The sequence below is a fragment of the Drosophila teissieri genome, chromosome 3R (assembly GCF_016746235.2).
Source record: "Drosophila teissieri strain GT53w chromosome 3R, Prin_Dtei_1.1, whole genome shotgun sequence".
In the NCBI taxonomy this organism is placed as follows: Eukaryota; Metazoa; Arthropoda; class Insecta; order Diptera; family Drosophilidae; genus Drosophila; species Drosophila teissieri.
The window spans coordinates 24379121-24399322 of record NC_053032.1 but is presented as its reverse complement, the minus strand read 5'-3'; the positions used below and the strand labels follow the sequence as shown (position 1 = coordinate 24399322).

At 44.9% G+C, this 20202-nt stretch overlaps 2 protein-coding genes across 2 annotated transcripts; one reads left to right on the top strand and one right to left on the bottom strand.

Moving 5' to 3' along the window:
* The first annotated feature begins 169 nt into the window (after window positions 1-169).
* LOC122619196 (3-hydroxy-3-methylglutaryl-coenzyme A reductase) lies at window positions 170-18486 on the top strand. Its single transcript, XM_043795956.1, has 6 exons — window positions 170-751; window positions 14406-14868; window positions 15221-15308; window positions 15439-16014; window positions 16076-17689; window positions 17758-18486. The coding sequence occupies exons 2-6, from the start codon at window positions 14454-14456 to the stop codon at window positions 17828-17830; spliced, it is 2766 nt and encodes a 921-aa protein (XP_043651891.1). The 5' UTR covers window positions 170-751; window positions 14406-14453; the 3' UTR covers window positions 17831-18486.
* LOC122619199 (ran-binding protein 3) lies at window positions 18376-20199 on the bottom strand. The gene is made up of 2 exons (XM_043795959.1): window positions 20046-20199; window positions 18376-19916 (listed from the first exon to the last, which is right to left on the bottom strand). The coding sequence occupies exons 1-2, from the start codon at window positions 20059-20061 to the stop codon at window positions 18577-18579; spliced, it is 1356 nt and encodes a 451-aa protein (XP_043651894.1). The 5' UTR covers window positions 20062-20199; the 3' UTR covers window positions 18376-18576.
* Between the last annotated feature and the right edge of the window lie 3 nt (window positions 20200-20202).

Below are 20202 nucleotides of genomic sequence, written 5' to 3'. Positions count from 1 at the left end.
AGCTTATATTACATTGTTATATCACTTTAAAAACATAGGGATTACGATTTTTTTAGTGCGTAGAAACTACTCGATTTTTTATTCGATAAGGACAGCTGCCAATTATCGATATCTATGAGGTTTAGTTTTATGTAAAATTCGCCATCTGGTCATACTTGGCAAACAGCTGTTTCTGCGTGAAGTTGTGTACGCGGAAGAAACAGCGATTCAATTCGTTTTGGAGCTCGCAGCTAAACAGTTTATATTTCCGCACGCCAGGATTTGCCTTGGCAGAAAGTCGCCGCGCAGCCAACTAGCCAGTTAGCCCGATCCTCGAGAATATCGATATTTAACCGGGCCACAGCCGCACTGCCAACAACACAAATACAACAAATCGAGTGTGCGCCCTGCAGCAAAAAAAAAGAAATGAAAAGATAACGAAAACGTAGAGTTTCCGTATGTTTTGCACATTTAACAATTTGTTAGCCAAATAAAGCAGAAATCGAAATTCGCGAACGAAAGTGCCGCAATTAGTGGTTATATAAATGTAAGCCAAACAACGCGTCGTGCAAGAAACTATGTGGATTCGCTCGCAGAAAGTTGACAAACTGAAAAGAACTAGTTAGCGCCCACAACTGGAAACCAACTGGAAACCGCACTCCACCATAGAGATCCTCATTAGCATTTCTTTTGTGGACTAAGGCGCGTGTCAACCATTTGTCAACCATTGTCGATCTCCAAGCAACCGATCGATTCCTCGTCGAAAAGCAAGGTTAGTTCTGGGTTCTATTTTCGACTTTTTGGGGGTCACCACTCTTCCTCGATGAGGTTCCCCTTCTTTGGCGACAAAATTCCAAGAAGCATACACCCTACTGATTGGCCAGTTGGTTCCCATTGGATACGATCGTGTTTCCATGAAGAACAACATAATTGGTTGCACATTGGATCCAATTATTTGGTTAGTAGACAGTTATGCAATTGGGGCTCCCCAATCTTATCACTCGGTGGGCAACACGTCGCCGTCTATTAAAAGTTCTTGGCCTGCAGTGGGAACACATGTGGGACAACTTTCTCTTCGAAGGCAAAAGCCACTTGAGCACAGGAACGTGGGGTAAAGAAAAGATAATTAGATTACTTTCGAGCTGATGGAGAATTTGAAACCAAAACTCAGTTGAAGTAGAAGATTCAAAATTTGTATATTTTATATGTAATATAAACCAATAGTACTGCATTTTAGAGTCAATGCCTGCTTTTTAACTAACATTACACAGATGTCACATATTTGGCGCATCCTTCCGCGTAGAAAAACCCACTTGAACCAAATCGGCAGGAGTTTACTGTAACATCCTGCTGCGCTGTCAACATTTCGTTTCATTTCCTGACGCCACTGTGCGTTTTTGGTAGAAAGAAAGTACTACTACTTTCTCGATGGCAGTTGATTTCCTTGGCCTGTTCCCCACTTTACCAATTCACCAAAAATCGAAATGGGCGACATCTGGCAGCGACAGAAATGCAGACGCGATACACAACTAAATATATATGTTTATATACATATATACCTATAGAGATCTGTATGTATGGTATATATAAAAACCGGCTGAAGGCGTATTACGGTTATGTGAAGAGCGGCAATTTCAAAAATCCAAAACAAATTCCGAAAAAAACGCCGTCGGATGACGACTTCATCTTCATCTCCGTCTCAGTCGACAGACAGCAACAGCATCTGGCTATTAAAAGCAAAAGTGAAACATGCCACACAGTCGCCGCCGATGCAGTGGCCACAAAAGCAAAAACCAACAAAAAAAAAAACAACAACAAAAAATAAAAATGATGTAGAAAAACATAAACCATAAAACTGCTGCAACAAGTGAAGCAGCTTTGTCAAGTGCATTGCCGCTTCCTTGTTTTTTTTTTGGTTTCATTGCATTTTGCTGCTCAGTTTTTGTTGCTGCTGCTGTTGCTGCGCCCGCCAGCCGAGTGAGTAGTAATATTATTCAATTACAGGCCAATCCAGTTGCTCGGGGCGCCAAGAGTTGCGAAAGAGTTTGGGTTTGGCTTGGCTTGGTTTCTGTTGTGTTCACACTCGATTTTTGTGCCAAGCTCTTGCGCAGACAGCCGAGATCGAAATTATAGTTATAGCATACTGCAGTCAGTCTCGTCAATGTCAACACTCAAATAGATCATGCTACAAAGCAGCTCATTCATGCATCCATCAATGGTTGTATATAATGATATATATTGTAACTGGCTACTACGTTGGAATTCCCCCATACCCAATTCTTCCTTAGTGCTGCTATCAACTTGACCCGCACTGTAAATTCATTGATACCAATTCGATATGGGATTCCATTGGCGGCGATTTCATAACTTTTGCTCTCACCGCCGCGCGACTTTGGCTTTGCCCAACTTTGATTTGGTTTTTTAAACAAATTTATTTTCATTTAACGCTGGCCGCGCTTCTTTTTCGGTTTTATGGCCTGGCATTTTACTCTCTCGTTTCTTTTCTTTATTTATTTTTTTTTTTTTTTGTACCAGAAGTATGTGTATATATATATGTAAGCCAATGTAGTTTGGGCAGCAGCAACAATAGTCAGGCAGCAGCGACGGACCGAAAAAAAGTGGTTTCAGTGCTGGTAACTTTCTCCGCCACCTGCAAAAGCGCGCGCGACTTGCACGCGTTTTAAACCGCACGCATGCGCAGTACGCTGTATCTGCTGTCTCTCTCTCTCTCTTTCGCACCGCCTGGGCTGGCCTATCTGCACCTCCTGCTCTTCGTGTTGGCCACTGAAATTGGTCATGTGCCGCCCGCCTGCGTACGTGAGTCTGTCCGCCCGTCCGCAGATTGCGCGATTAGCTAAACGCGCGCCAAGTCGCATGCAAAACGCGTGCGCGGTTTTCAGCCTGCAATTTCATCATCATCGTCATCATGGCAAGCATAATTGTGGTTATTTCTGGCAAATTGCGATGCCAAATCGCCGAGCGATGAGTAAACCCGCAGAAACAGTTTTCTAATGACAACAAAAAAAAAAGTACATTTAAAATATAGCATTGAATATTGAATAGAAGTTTCAAAAACACCGTAAATTATTATTTATGATTTCATGAAATAAATGTAGATATCTGAAATATGCTTTTATTTTTCCCGAGTGTAGTCGGCGGGTATTTTAGGTATTTACATCTCCACCCCCATTGATTTCTGGTATTGAGAGCATGACTTTGGAAATCGTCGTTGCCTCTTTTTCCGATCACCTTCAAGCGCTATTGCAAAGCCAAGCCATCCACATTCACATCCACATCCACATTGCACATTGATGGCTACACATTTCCGCCGCTTCAGGCCAACTTCCAACGAAGGCCAGATGCGAAACCCTTTGTTGCGGATGGTCGTAACGAAAACAAAAAATGGGGCTATAAAATCGATGTTCAATCGGCTCGAATTAGTCCCTACCCCCAAGGGCCCCCTTGATTTGAGTCTGGGTTGTGGACTCACTTTGAAATGCAAATATCTCCGGCTCAAGCACAAGCACAAACGCAAATGCAAACAAAAGCCAACCCGACCGACCAACCGCATGCAAATACAAACAAAACCAGCATCTCACGAAACCAGCACGCACTTCTGGCATAAACATATCAAAGTTTATGTTTATTAGGCCCGCATTAGAGCCCAAAAAAAAAGAAGCAAACAAGGCGAAGATGTTGCTGCAACCGAAACTAATGAAAACTGAGGCACCAGCATGTGTTTTGGGTCCACTAACCAATTAAAACGACCGAAGCGCAAAGTTTTCGCTCGCAAAAGAACGACTTTTTCACCCACTAAACCAAATCGATTTCTTACTCCTAATTGACTTGCAACAATCTTAAAGTCATCTATCTCAAGGCACTTAAATACCCATTAATTAAGGAGATTGCATCACAACGAAACTGAGCTCAAGTTGATGGTTATTGAGTAAAAAGTAAAGACAAGTCTTCAAAGAGCCAGATGAAGCCATGCTGAGTTTTGCATAACTCCTCGATCAAAACTGACAGGGGCCACAACTTTTCATTTTATTTCTGGACTTGTGTGCAGTTACTGTGTTGTTGTTGTAAATTGAGGTCGCCAATGAAGAAAAACCAGTCAACATTTTCATGTTCAGGGTTCAGAAGTGGCAAGTGGCGTAGTAGCAAGAAAACCGTTGCAACTACCAACTGCGATTTTAGCCAGAGCTTCAGTCTTTCCCACCTGCAATTGCAGGTCTTTGGGAGTCTTTAAGAGTCTTTGGGTCCCCAACCCGTTTTAGTGCGACACGTAAACGAAAACTCGCCGAACCAAGCAATTGGCACTCCGAATTCGTAGTTGACCGCCTTGAATGCTGATGACTCTTAATGGCAACGGCTGCCAGACGACGCAACACTACCACCAATCCAATCCGATTGGATCGCATCGCATCGGATTGGATCCGTTCGAAACAAAGCGTAACGCAGGTAAAATGCGTCAACTTTACGCATTGGTTTATGGCATAACCAACTTGCCAGCCGGCCAAGTTCGGGGCGGATGCAACTGCTGCCAAGTTGTCTATGTCACATGCTGTTTGCCACATGCTCATGTTGCCACTGCACTGCGCCCAAAATGTGGTGGGTGCTTTAACTTGTTTAATGATAGCCAAATTGAACATAATAATAATTCAGCTATCTAAATGTTATGTCTATTTATCTAATCCTCAAAGTATTGCACTTGCATTATGATAAAGAAACAGTAACTTTGCAATAACATGTGGTTTACTACTTAACTTTTTCATATGGTTTTCTATCTTTCGCTACATTGCCCTCTTCAATAAAAGATTTCTTTTATAGCTTCTTTTTTTGCCGTGTTGCACTAGCAGCTTAAGCAGCATGTTGTTTCTGTGGCTGTTGGCTGTTGGCTGTGTGTCGTGATTTTTATTGTCGCCACCCATGGCTAGGCACGTTGTTTATTTACGCCGGTCAAACAAACTTTGAGCAACGACGTTGCAAGCGAACCAAATATTTGAGCAATGCAGAAGCCGGGCTGTGGCACTTTGCTGCGATCCCCTGGCCCAGCCAATAAAACGCCCATAATTACATTAACCGAAGCGACTTATTCTCTAATCGCCTTTTGTTTGCCAAACTCTCGGCTGTGAGGAACCGAGAAACTGAGATACTGAGATACCGAGGAACTGAGGAACCTATGACAACCAATCACGCGTACTTGGAGCAAACGGCCTTTTACCAAAAGGTCTGGCAAATATTGCACAAACGCAGCCGCAACGTGTTGAATCTCCACTCGCCGTTTGTTTGTTGATTGTTAGTTGTTAGCTGCTGGTTGTTGGCTGTTGGCTGTTGGTTCGCCGAGTTCTGCCGGTGGGAAGACATTTGGCGACCCTCACACTGGGTATATAATCAAACTTCAAAGTCAGGCCATTATTATTGGCGAGGTCTTTCCAGCGACGAGGAAAATATTTGTGCAATTTATAACATTCTCTTCGTGTGCCTCGATTTAATTAATTCCCATAATGCGCCGCATTTTGCTGGTTGAGAGGTTGGGGAATCTTCGGCGATGTCGGATATTCCGCAGATAAGGTTGTAAAAACAAACATGGATGTATATGTACATACATATGTGGGCTGGCTATTAATCAGATTATAAATGGATTATCGGCTGGAAGACAGGACTTATAAATTAATGATGTGTGCTTAGCTAAAATCGAACAAGATTGGCATGTATGCTACTGATTCATTTTCCCTTCTTTAAGTCGATGCTTTCTATTAATCCTGCATTGGCTGTCTTCTTATCTCGGTTCTTTAATTTTGTTAAGAAAATCACTACTTTGTATTTTCCAATTCAATTCAATACGTATTGCTATAATATTATATATGCCATGAATCTATAAAAATCTTGTTATTGTAAAATACTTCTTGTACATATACCCAAAATACGTTTTGCTCTCTTATAATTAATCGCTTGACGTAGTGCAAGCGAAAATATTAATGAATGAAAATTATTCTGGCAGTTTATAGTTACGCTATTTGTTTGCCAAATTGTTGCAGATTTCTGCTTATTTTCCATCGCCATCATCACGTACCAATAAGTTATTACACATTAAGGTTTCCGTTGGCCGTACAATTTATTTCCCAACACGAAATATCTCACACTTTCGCTGACACGATGATTTGCACTTGGCGATCTATTTACCATTTATCTCATCATCAATGTCATTTCAGTGGAAACGATCTGAATTCACGGACATGATTCACTTTGGGAAACTTTTGATTGCCAGTGCTTTCGCATTAATCCAATTGATTTATTCTGGGTAACCTGCTGATTTCGGTCATCGAGAACTGATAGTAGAGTGTATGCTTGATAAGGTCGAGAACTCTTCGAGCTACCCGCATGGCGGAAAATCACACACTCACCATGTGAGCACCGAAGCAACTCAAATCAATTTCTGTTTGCCACAAAAAAAAAAAAAAAAAAAACGGGCATCGGGAGGCGCGGAAATTGCAGGGGAAATGAGTGGGCGGTGGAGAACTCCCTCCCTCCGTTTTCATTTCTTTCGTTTTTGGTTTTTGCCCCTATCTCGGCATGTAATCCATGAAGCCGTGTAATATGACTGTGATTGGAAATTGAAATTGCATCCGGCAAACATCAGAGAACCGGCGGAGCGGCGATAAAAATGCCTTTCCCCTTTTTCCCTTTCTTTGCCGAAGGTCGAATTAAAATTCAAATTTGCAACAAGCTGCCAGAAAGCAGAGGCAGCCAACCAAAGTTGCCCACTTTACGAGCGCTTATGTGGCAGATGACAGGCAATGATGATAACCCTTCTCCTTTCCATTCCCAATTCGATTGCGATTCAGATGCAGATACATATTCAGATACTGATTCTGATTCAGATAGAGCCTAATGCTAATGATGATGTGTGTGCATCCGAGACATAATGATGTGGGTGTCGCTGTGATTAGAATTGCCGTGTTTTCAGACGTTTTTTCTTTAATGTTTTTTGTTGGCATTTTGTTTGTGTTGGTTTTGGTTTTGGCCAAATGGCAAACCGAGCATGAAGGCAGCTTTACTTAGCGTGATTGCGAATCGCCGCGTCTCAGACAACTGAAACTGGGGATGCGACCGACGCATTGGCAAATAAAAAACAAACAAAACCTTGGCCAAAACATCGCCTATGGCGGCGCATTTCAATTATGGTTTATTTAATAATAGCTTGGATTGCTTAATTTGTTAACAAAGGTTGGCTTATTTCTCGACTCGCGATCGCAGGCGCAACAGTCATGTTAATGGGCAATTAACCGGATCGCGACCACAACGATGGTGATGCCGGCGGGCTTCACCAATTAGCTGGCTGCCAGCACTGAAATACTTAATATTATTTATAATATATGCAGCCGATTTAACGCCAAATGTAATGCCAAGTTGTTGCCTGCACGTGCCGACACCGAAAATGTCGATTAGCCAGCCACAAGAAGCCAGAAGCTGCCACGCAGATGCATTTACTTTGTATTTCAAATGTGGCAATCCTAAATACTCGGAAAGTATTTGCATCAAATGAATATGAAATTAATTCTCGTTCAATACCTGACAACATCAACGTGTTTCCAGGAAATAATATTCGTATTCAGGGCTGGGAAGTTAATAGGCTTGAAGAACTTCAGCTTAAGGACGAATTTCAAGGGATGTTAACAATTAAGCGGTTGAATATCATTAATTAAAATACAATGGGGAAACAGAAGCCATCAAGAGCAGACTTAATTCCACTAAAGCATTTTGTAGTCATTAACTATGTTAAGTTGCCTCCATAAGGTCGTTTACTTTACATCTGCGTGCCTAGCTTTGCTTTGTGAGTAAAAAATAACTACAAAATAAAGATATATTTATGTAAATAATATAATATCTGTTATCTTTATCATATTGTTAAACTGATAAGATCTATAATCTCTACAGTTTGCATTGTTATTATGTAAGGGCGCTACAAAACCAGAGATATTCCGATATGTAAACAAATTATATCCTACCCTTTGTAGTTTCTAATTTGGAGGGAATTTATGAAATTTCGTGCATAGTTTCTCAACCGCATTCTATCAAAGTTTATATTGAAATTTCCATAGTTTGCGTAGCCAAACCCAAGCCCTCGGTTTCTTCCCATTTTAAAGCAATGACGGCTGAATGAAGCCCCAAAAAAAAAAAGACAAAACTTTCTATTTCATTGCGAACGGTTCCGGTTTTAGCCTCGCAGCGTTTTTGGTTCGGTTTTTTGGTTTTATTTGGTTTTTTGGTAGCTCTTTGGATGGTTAACGGCGTTGTGGTCAACGCGAATCGATGGACCAACCGTTAAGTGGGTCAATGTCAAGCGCTGGCCAAGGGGATGAGATGCTGATGCCGATGGAGATGGAGATGGTGATGGCGATGATATCGCGATGCTGGAGCACCTGATTAACATAGTCTATTGACACATGTCAGTCTCAGCATCGTAACATCGAAACATCTGAAGGAGCGGCCAAGGAATTAATTTGAAGTTTTAACTTTGATTTAAGTACTTTTTTCAATTCGAAATCCAAGAGCTTGTAAAAGTTTTCCCTTTGCTGCTGGAGAACAGGCTGAAAAGAAATCTTTTGATGTGCAAAGTCTGTGGGTTTTACTTTGTTTAACTTTGCCATTGTTTCGCTCGAAAAACACAACTGTTTTTTAAAGACTTCCTAAGGTTTTTTTCTGTTTTTTTTTTGTTTCAGGTTTTTTTGTTGTATTTTTTTTGGCCCGCCTCACATGCATACAAATTAGCAGCATTCGCATATTTGGTAGAAAGTAAAACTGTTTTTTTCTTCTCATCGCCGTTTGAGTTTGTCGTTTTATTAATTTATTTATTTGTGCCTCACGCGACAACTTTTACTTTTTGTTTGGCAACTTGTAAATTACACAAAAACTGCTGGCGAGCGGAAAAAATGCTTTAAAAAGTGTTTTAGATTGTTTTCTTCATTTCCCCCGAAGTTGAATGGAAAATGTTTTCGCCTTCTTATCATCCGATGTCTGCATTAATCTACGTGGCAAGTGTTTCTGATTGCTTTTCGAACTCGATTTGGCTTTTAGTGAATATCCGGGGGTGGTCATTCCATCGATTGCCAATGGCTGATAAGAATTTGGCCATTGACAGCGAGTAAAGTGCCTAAATTAACAACGTCAGTATGAATCTACTATGCGATCTGCATAGTAAATATCCATGTTAATATTCTGACTTTGACCTTGTTTTTCCTATCTTATCGAGCCGAATGGGGCCACTTTCCGCAGCACTGGCCCATCAATCCCGTTTAACCCCTTTTCGTGTGCGCCAGTTTGTGATCTATGTGTGCCTTATCAATCTTGCAACATCAACTGGCAACCGCTGGTAATGAGTTGCCCCCAATCCCACGCCACTTGCACTAAACGCAAATGGTTTTAGCCCTGCCGAATGAGTCACAATCCTCGCCAACGACCATTAGCTACTACCACTGGACTATCAAGTGTGATCAGAAAAGAAGTAGAACAAGTGGCCACATGACTCACGCTCTTTATTGCCTTCTAGCCAACGATTTGTGGAGAAACGAGGCGGAAAACAAGTTGCAAGATTGAAGATCTCCAGACTCGACGGCTACGCAGAGAAGATACATCTGCACATCCGTCCGGTTCCTGAGGCAATCAGTTCTTGTATCTTTACAGTGGGACATGACATAGCTTACTTTAATACTTCTGCTCAGTCTCTCTAGATACTTAAATATAAATATATCATAAATATCATTTGAGAAAACTAAACCTCTTTTAAGCCCATGAAATATTGATATACCAAACGCAGAAGAAGTCTTCTGTGTGTGCATACTTATCATAAACATTTTATTAACAATTAAAAACCAAATGCATTCTAGCCAAACCATCCAGGTTCATTTACTTATTTATTGCCAAGTGTCAGTTATGCATTTTTAATAAAAATACCACAAGCGTTCTTTGAAAAACGCTTTAAAAATGATAAATATTCTACTCCTCGTTTGGCAGTGAAAAATAAGTGTTTTTAAGGCACACATTGCTGTTATATAAGTGAAAGCAAATAACTTAATCCATAAAATGCCGTTAGAGCCCCTAAATATTAATTGGATAAATTAATGCATGGCCACGTCGAGTGTGCCTCCATTTCTCCGCCCCAAAAATTGAGGGGGCTTGGAACCTGCCTCGTATTCTGATTCATTATATTGGAGATTATTCCTCCTGATGAGTTGGCTTCACTTGGAACTTTGCACGGTATACAGGTGGCAAGTTTGCCAAATTCACTTTGGCCAAGAGCAGATTATATATGCCCGATGGTCTTTGCCCAAATAATAAACAAACTGTACGAATCTGTTGTCGAATCCAACACTTGTGCGGAAAAGCACATAAACAAGTGCGACTGAATGCCTTGGGAAAGTACTGGACTTTTGGCATTCTCGAATTTGGTTTTGTTTAAATCAAAGTCCAAACTTTTACTCATGTCGATCATATCATAACCAGCAAATAACAACAAACAGCCATAAATCAGAGGCGTTAATTGCAATAATTTGCATGCGGTGCAGTAGGCGAAAATAAATTGAAGGAAATATATACAAATATTTTAGATGCTAGCCAGAAAAATACGTGTGTTCACCTAGAAGAATTCAGGCACACTTTTAATACTTTCTTCCTTTTTTTTCTGACTACTTAAGGGGAAAGTCCTAATCACTTGATTGAATTAAGTCAGTCAGGGCTTTCATCTCTTAGCATCTTTGTGCTAAATTCTGGCGTGTTAATTACCAGAAAATTTGTGCAATAACAAAGCCAAATTATATGGAAAATTTCCGCAACCATAAATAAACATGCTGTTAGCCGAAGATTCCCGGAAAACCCATTTACTCGCTCCCCAAAAAAAGAAGAGTAGAACTAAGACATACAATGACGCATCGCGATCTCCCCTTTTCTGATTTCTGGGTAGCCCGACAATTGGATCCACACCCACAGTACCCATTGGGCATATTAATTGGGATTGGCGAAGTGACTGCCGCCAGTTCAATTTTGGGAAATGCAAATGCTGCACGCGTCGCTCGATATTTTCGCAGAATTTCGGTTTTATTGGGTCCCCAAAGCACTTGGGTTTTACCCCTGTTTCTTTGCCGGGGTCTCTAAAGAATTTCTCTCGAGGGTGATGCCTCCTTCCACAGCTACTTATAAGTAATAATCCCCACGAAAGTTTAACAACTTTTATTATTTATGCAGAATAATATTGACAGAAGAGTTGGGTGGAATACAGAACAGCAATACAATTAAAATATATAAATGTAGCTGCTGCTTTTCCGAGAAATAATTTAAAATGTGTGCCCCACAAATGTTCATCTTATGCAAATAGCAGCTTTAATTGTTTTAGATAATGTTAAGAAGTTCCTACCTTGGTTATTTTAGATTAAAACTGAGCTAAAATAAAGTCACGCCTTTATTTTTGGATATCTACTTGCAGAACAAATGTTTCAGTGGCGATTTGCTCGAGTGATACTCACTTTTGTTATTTCGGTATTGCTATTTGTGTTTTCTTATCAGCTGCTTAGGCGTCATCGTTGAATCGCCGCGATTGTACTTACACATTTTTCTCGCTTTCGAATACATTTATTTATTTTGGTAGTTATTCCCCAGCCCAAATCCTCCTCTATGCTCCACGATTGTTTTCTATGGCCATAAGGTTGAGGTCGGCCGCAACATCCGTTCGGCGAGTGCTTTCAAATGTAAACGAAAAAGTATGCAAAACAATGCAGGCGCACACACAGATACTCTTACGCACACACTCACACGCCGAAGCGTTTGTTGCCAAATGAAAAGGTCTTCGCGCCCCTTGGCCCGCCGTCCTTGCCCCCCAAAAAAAAACGAGAAGAACGAATACGGTTTTCTTCTATTTCTCCGGATTTCAGTTGCTTTTTCCTGCTGCTCGTGCACTCGGACGTTCTGGGGCTAAATTTAAACATTTCGCCATTCAACAGATATTAGCGGCGCCCTCGTTAATTGTTGTTCCCCGCTACTTCGGTTGTAAAACAGCGAGCGAGAATAAACATTTGAATGAAAATGAAAAATTTGTATAATTTCTCGTTGTGCTTTGGCAATTCCAACTCTGCATTTACGTCACACCCGCTCCCAATACGATTTCTCGGTAAGATCACAGGGTGCAGTCCGCACTCCATTGGGTTTCCTGTCGTGTTTTTCACACCCATGTGATGGACCTTTGATGGCAAATAATCAACATCGGGCACTGTGGAACTTTGTTCTAGTGCAAAATGCGCTTTGACTTCGACTCCGCATCATCAGTTCAATTGTTTTCAATGAGGTCCAAAGCAGGAAATTGAGGAAAAATTAGACCAGAAAAACAGGAAAACCGCTTGGGAAATTGCAAGTTAGGTCAAAATATTCAGCTGCATAATACGTGTGGTTTCATTAGCTCTTCTATAAATATGAATAGAAAGTGTTTCACAATATTTTGTAATTGTTTGAATGAAATTGACACTATTTGAGTTATTCCTCGGGCCAAGCCAATTCAAAATTGTTTGTAAATAAATTTGTAAGTAAACTAAGAATCGAAAAACGACATTCGAAAATTTCACACACATTTCAATTATTTTTCGAGGCGTGCTTGCACAGAATATTTTTCGCAGTGAATGGAGATTGTTCCACGGAATTGGCGCCTACTTAAAATCCCCTTGAGAATTTTGCTTAGACAAACATATGATAACTTTACACTCGATTTCTGACATGTACACACATGTACTGCTCCATGAGGATTATGATCTTGATCCACACCCACTCGCAGCCCTGGCCTTTGGCCACCGGGAAACCCCTCCTCCGATTTTCGCCATAAAACACCTACCAAAAATAACCCAACAATTGCCGGCCATTCGCGGGTCTTCCATTTGAGCCACATCCAGTGAGTGAGGGAAACATCACATTTGTTGCTCCGTTTTTGTATATTGAGGAATTGTTTATGCTTTGCACTTTTAACGATCGCATTTGGAGGCTTTACTGGCTCACACTGGAGGCCCTTGACGTGCAACTTTTGAGTCAATAAAAATCATTACTCGATCTTTCAGTTTGCCTCTAACTGCAAGGGAAACTTCAGAGTGGAATTTTTCGGCAGATGCACTTTTTGTACTCCATTAATAATATAGGTTTATAGTAGGGCTGCTAGAAAATAAAGAACTAAGACTTGCTAGGATATTGAGAACGTAATTCTGTTAAAAGAGTTTTAAAACACAGCATTCTTAAAAGAGTAAAGATTATCCAATCTAACAAATAAGTAATGTTATCAAGACCTTTGTAAGTATTTTTCTGTCTCCCTAATGGTTGCCCTTTTAGATACCAATCCCTTTTGGGAGGTAAATTCCTGCCAGTGTATGCTGCATCCCATAAAGACCGAAAAGGATGCTCGTTCCCTGAGTGCTGGTGATGGTTTATGGCCTCCCAGGCTTCAGATTACAAAATGCTCAGTCACTTTGGTGCTGGTACTCGCACTCGTAAATCGCCGGAATCCAGCGTCGCCTCTTGGCGTGCCAAAGTGGCATTTGATTTATTTAGCATATTTATTTGTTTATTTTCTCTTTTTTACAACAAAATGTAAAACATTGTTTATGGACGCCAGATAGTCGTCCGGTCGCTCCGAAAAAGAGACTGTGCGCCGGCGCAGCGCATTTGTTGGGCGGGACTCTTTTGAATATTTATGGCGCGTTGTCTAACTGGGGGGCAGTAGCAGTTGTAGTAGTGGTATTTGTATTTGTAGCATCAGGTTTGAATGGATAGTCTGGAGCTGGCCACTTTTTATGCCGAGCACGTGGTGGGCGAGCGAGCGATCGTCCGTCCAGATTGCCCAATGGCTTAATTAAGCCGGTCGCGAACTCTGCCGGCATGCGGAACTTGGACCGGCTTAAACTATCAATCATGGATTTGCATCGCATGGGAATGGTGGAAATGCTGGCGATTGGGAGGCGGGAGCTGGGAGATGGGAATTGAGGCGTGCCAGAACTCAAGGACACGCAGCCCGTGCAAATCCGCTTAGTGTAATAACGTGTTTCGCCGTTTCCTTTTGCCGCCAAGGGGTCGTCTTTATCGCCAGAGCCTGCGGGTCTGTGAATGTGTCAACAGTTAAATCGATATGTTTTTCCCCCTGTTGATATAGTTAACTCGCCATTCCCCTTGCCTACTGCCCCTTTTTCCCATTGCTGCCTTGATTATGTGGCGCACAAAAGTTGACTGGCCTGGCCCGCATCCTGGCCTCAAATGTCCTTGGGTTGAATAACTAAAAAAACAACAAAAAATATGAGATAAACTACATAAAAGGGTGACCGCTCTCGGTAATTGAGAAAACCCAGTGAGAAGTGTGTTAACTGACAGGCGGCTTATTGCCATGTTTCTTTCGTACTCCACAGCCAGCCAAGATTGGCCAGATCTGGACGGGATTCGGACGCGCCGCAGCCATGATAGGACGTTTGTTTCGCGCCCACGGCGAGTTCTGCGCCTCGCATCCCTGGGAGGTCATCGTGGCCCTGCTGACCATCACGGCCTGCATGCTCACGGTGGACAAGAACAACACCCTGGACGCGAATAGCGGACTGGGCACAGCCACCGCATCAGCTGCCGCCGCCGGTGGTGGCTCCGGCTCTGGAGCTGGATCTGCAGCAAGTGGTGCCATACCACCGCCGTCTATGGGCGCCTCGGCCACCTCCAGCCGGCACAGGCCCTGCCACGGATGGAGCCAGTCCTGTGATGGCCTGGAGGCCGAGTACAATGCAGCCGACGTTATCCTGATGACCATCGTGCGCTGCACGGCCGTGCTGTACTGCTACTACCAGTTCAGCCGCCTCCATCGCCTGGGATCCAAATATGTGCTGGGTGAGTGCTGAGACTAAGGCAATTACATCACTCTGGGGCCGCCGATTCGTTTTGGGGGGAGGCACGTGTGTTGACCAAAGTGGTTAGAACGTCCACCGGCATTGTTTGTACCCATCCCCCGAACTATTTTGATGGCCCCCCCCAAAAAAAAAAACAAAAATAAGCTGGGAAAAACGCAAACCACACAAGACTGGAATGTTTGGCCAAGATTTTAGAGGTGGGGCAGGTAGCAGTAGCAGGTAGCAACCTGAAGGCGGCCAAACGCAGCTCCCTGGCATTTCTCACGTGCGCTCTAAACGATTCGACCTCCGTCCACCAATGCGACTCCGACTCATCTCGCCGTCTCTTTCAGGCATCGCCGGCCTCTTCACGGTCTTCTCCAGCTTCATCTTCACGACGGCCATCATCAAGTTCCTGGGCAGCGACATCTCCGAACTGAAGTGAGTAACATTTAAAAATCCCTTCAAAATATGCGAACTAATGCTCATTAGTTTTTAAATTCCTGACGTAAAAGAAAACTAAATATGCTAATTAGATGCACAACTAAACACGCCTTCAATCAACTTTCAGGGACGCCCTGTTCTTCCTGCTGCTGGTCATCGACCTATCCAACTCTGGCCGTCTGGCGCAGCTGGCGCTATCGGGCAGTAACCAAGCGGAGGTGACGCAGAACATTGCACGGGGACTGGAGCTCCTGGGACCGGCCATCTCCCTGGACACAATTGTGGAGGTGCTGCTGGTGGGCGTGGGCACACTGTCGGGTGTACAGCGCCTGGAGGTGCTCTGCATGTTTGCCGTGCTCTCGGTGCTGGTCAACTATGTGGTCTTCATGACCTTTTATCCCGCCTGCCTGTCGCTAATCTTCGATCTGTCCCGCTCCGGCGTCGATATGTCTGTGGTGCGTGAGAAGGCGAAGGGCTCGCTGCTCCTTAAGTCGCTAACCGAGGAGGAGCAGAAGGCCAATCCCGTGCTGCAGCGCGTCAAGCTGATCATGACCACTGGCCTGATGGCGGTGCACATTTACAGCCGGGTGGCTTTCTCCGGCAGCGACTACGATGCCGTGGACAAGACGCTGACACCCACGCTCAGTCTGAATGTGAGCAATAATCGCACGGAATCGGCCGAAATCGCCGACATTATCATCAAGTGAGTTTCAAAAACTTGAAACCCATTCATTGACCAAATAACATAACATAATATTTTCCAGGTGGCTGACCATGAGTGCCGATCACATAGTAATCTCAATTGTTCTCATCGCATTGGTAGTTAAGTTTATTTGCTTCGATAATCGTGATCCTCTGCCGGATCAGCTGCGTCAATCGGGTCCAGTGGCCATCGCCGCCAAGGCTTCACAAACCACACCAATTGAGGAAGCACAGGATGAACAGGAAAAGGATGCGGAGATTCCAACTGCAGCCCGCAAACTTTTATTTACCATCGAAGAGCAGAGTTCGGCCAATGCTTCGACGCAGACGGAGCTGCTGCCTCTGCGCCACCGACTGGTGGGTCCAAAACGGCCACCACGCCCAATTCAGGAATGCCTTGATATACTGAACTCCACTGAAGATGGCAGTGGACCAGCGTCCTTGAGTGACGAGGAGATTGTGTCCATTGTCCATGCCGGTGGCACTCACTGCCCACTCTACAAAATCGAATCTGTGCTGGACGACCCCGAGCGGGGTGTGCGAATCCGCCGCCAGATCATCGCCAGTCGTGCCAAAATGCCGGTCGGTCGTCTGGATGTCTTGCCTTATGAACACTTTGACTACCGCAAAGTGCTGAACGCCTGCTGTGAGAACGTTCTGGGCTACGTTCCCATTCCCGTCGGCTACGCAGGACCCCTGCTGTTAGACGGCGAGACCTACTACGTGCCCATGGCCACCACCGAAGGTGCTTTAGTAGCATCCACGAATCGTGGCTGCAAAGCGCTCTCCGTACGTGGTGTTCGATCTGTCGTGGAGGACGTGGGCATGACCCGGGCACCGTGTGTGAGATTCCCCAGCGTTGCTCGCGCGGCCGAGGCAAAATCTTGGATCGAAAACGACGTAAACTACCAGTTGGTAAAAACCGAGTTCGATTCTACATCGCGCTTTGGCCGTCTCAAGGACTGCCACATTGCCATGGATGGGCCACAGCTGTATATTCGTTTTGTGGCCATTACCGGCGACGCCATGGGCATGAACATGGTGTCCAAGGGCGCTGAGATGGCCTTGCGTCGAATTAAACGCCAGTTTCCCGACATGCAGATCATTTCGCTGAGTGGAAACTTCTGCTGCGACAAGAAACCGGCGGCCATCAACTGGATTAAGGGACGCGGCAAGCGGGTGGTCACCGAGTGTACCATTTCCGCAGCCACGCTGCGTTCCGTGCTGAAAACGGATGCCAAGACACTGGTCGAGTGTAACAAGCTGAAGAATATGGGAGGCAGCGCCATGGCCGGTAGCATTGGTGGCAACAATGCTCATGCCGCCAATATGGTGACCGCCGTCTTTTTGGCCACGGGACAGGATCCCGCCCAGAATGTCACCTCGAGCAACTGCTCCACGGCCATGGAGTGCTGGGCGGAGAACAGCGAGGACCTTTACATGACCTGCACAATGCCTTCGCTGGAGGTGGGAACCGTGGGCGGCGGAACCGGTTTGCCAGGACAGAGCGCATGTCTGGAAATGCTTGGTGTCCGCGGAGCGCACGCCACCCGGCCAGGAGACAACGCCAAGAAGCTGGCACAGATCGTCTGCGCCACGGTTATGGCCGGTGAATTGAGCCTGATGGCGGCGTTGGTCAATAGCGATCTAGTCAAGAGTCACATGCGCCACAATCGGTAAGTTTTACATCTACCAAATCCAATTGAAAACTTTATAATTCTAACTTGTGATCCTTTTCTTGCAGTTCCTCCATCGCCGTGAGCAGCGCCAACAATCCTCTCAACGTGACCGTGTCCAGCTGCAGCACCATCAGCTAAGATTGGGCGCTGCAGGGGCGCCGACTTCTACCCTTTTGTACATAGAGTCTCTTAAAACGTGCAGGCCAGGCGTTGCAACTCATTTCTTTAGGTGTTACCTTGTAGTTGAATGTTTCACAAATTGCTTGATAAATAACCTGATTGGCCTGGCCAAGGAACCGAACAGCAGCGTCCTCCAGATCGGCGATTCGCTACAAGCCAATGCTGAGGGCATAGGATGTGTTGATCGATATCCGGTGCTGCTGATGCTGCTGCTGCTACTTCCACTTAGATTGTACTTTTCGTCGTAACGCTATTTTTTTCTACCTATATTACTGAATACTGTGTGAAGATCCGCTGGAATCCACACCAGATGCCAGTCAGTGGAGCTATGACCAGGACTAGTGCAAGCGCTGAACTTGTAAAAAGTATTTGCTAAGCGAAAAGTAGTACATAGGGTTTGTATAGTGACTAAATTAAAACGTTTAATTAGAGCGAGTACGATCGATATCGATATCTTAATTTCGGTTTTTCATTTTTAACAAAAAAAATATAAACACAAAGCGTAATGGATAAATGTCTTTTGTAGACGCTGCTCACGGGTTTACAAATCAGCACTTCATTTTATTTTTAATAATAATAATTATTAATAAATTATTATAATTAATTTATAATAATTCACGGCGCGTTTTATTAATTAGTGGTTGTTGTGAGTGTTGTATTTCTCCAAGTATGAATCGTATAAAAAGAACAAGAGCGAGCGGCGGTTAATTCTGATCGGTTGACTCCTTGGCCTCGGCCTCGGCATCGGCATCCTCGTCGCCCTCCTCAACGGGCGGCACACGTACATCGGCGCTGCTATCGGGCTGGACGATCACCTTCTTGGGACTCGGACCGTAGCTGTCCGCCTCAGCTGAAATGGCACCCGACGGTCCGGGAGCAGCATCCTCATCATCGTCGTCGTGAGTCGTCGACTCCGGCTGCAAGCTAGCCGCTGCCTCAGAGGCGACGCCGTTTTTCGCCTCCTCTACGGAACACTCCTCGGGATGTGAGACCTTGCGCTTGGCAATCCGTTCGCTGAGCGCCTTGTGTAGCTGGGCAATGTCCGCCGGTCGGCCCATGGCCAGGAAGATCTTGACAACGCCAGAGTTGTCGATGGCCGTTAGACGTAGGGACTTTTGGCTGGCCCGCTCCGCCACCATGGCGGCCCAGACTTTGGTATTGAGCAGCAGGCGCAGATTGCCAGATGTGCGGAACACCACGCGCGAGTTGCCCCTACCGTCCTTGGCGTCGTTTAAACGCAGACTGCCGCGACCACGCTCCTCCCAATTGCTGTTTAGAAAGGCGAATAGCTTGCAGCTCACGTCGATAATGTTGATCTCGTCCTCCTCGCCGGTGAAGGTCTCAACCTCCTCGTATTTGCGCTTCTGAGCACGGCTCTCCTCGTACTCCCGGGCCACATCCGTCAGGCTCTTGGCCTCGGCGGACTCCTTGTTGTTATTGCTGCTGCTGCAAATGGATGACGAGGCAGCGGCCTCGCTGGTCTCTGTGGTCTGGGCAGCGTTCTGAATGACGCTTGAGAAGAGCAATGGCGCCGAGGACGACGTAGCAGCGGTGGAGGAGGAGGCAGCCTCCTGGGCTGATCCCGAGCTGCCCGCCGTGTCTGCGTCCGGTTCAGCGGTAACCTGTTCCGCATTGGGGGCCACCACACGTTCATGCACATTCTGACCGAAGACGAAGCCGCTGGACTGGACATGAGGCATATTGTTCTTGGCTGCGGCAAACATGCTGGAACGCTCAATGCCATTGCTGCGCAGCTTGGTCAGCGGATCCGGCCGCTCGTCCACCTCGTCGTCCTCCTTGTCGCCAGTGGACTCGGCTGCCGCGGATCCGGTGGCCACCACCTCGTCGTCATCCTCCTCGTCCTTGGACTCGCGCAGAAACGGATTATTCAGCAGGGCGCTGTCTTCCCCAGTGGCCGGGGATGTGGAACTATTGTTGGAGCCGCTGCTGTTGGCCAGCACTGCTGGGCGCAGAACAGCACCGCCCAGGCGCGAAGCCTTCAGGGTGAAGCCACCTCGGAAACAGTTAGTTTCGACTGACGCTTCTGGAAACAAGGGGGAAAAAAACAAGACTCGTTTGTCAGTTTGTGGCTAACTCTTCAAGGGCACGAGATTCGCGATTTTTGGCCACTTTAAGTTACAGTTGGCACTACAGCTCGTTTTGCTACACTTACCATTATTTTCGGACATTGCAAACAAGGCTATTTGCAATTTTAAAATATAAATTGCCAAATCTTTTACAGAAAAGAGCGTTCTGTGTAAAGCCTGCCGAATTGTTATCGCTGTGTTATCGCTGCCACTATCGATAAGCGCCGGCGATGACGCTCTGTT

Bases quoted from the DNA above. Each gene is read 5' to 3' on its own strand.
- LOC122619196 (XM_043795956.1), top strand. From the start codon at position 14,454: ATGATAGGACGTTTGTTTCGCGCCCACGGCGAGTTCTGCGCCTCGCAT. The intron at 15,309-15,438 runs GTGAGTAACATT...ATCAACTTTCAG, and splicing joins AGCGACATCTCCGAACTGAA to GGACGCCCTGTTCTTCCTGC. The intron at 16,015-16,075 runs GTGAGTTTCAAA...AATATTTTCCAG, and splicing joins ATCGCCGACATTATCATCAA to GTGGCTGACCATGAGTGCCG.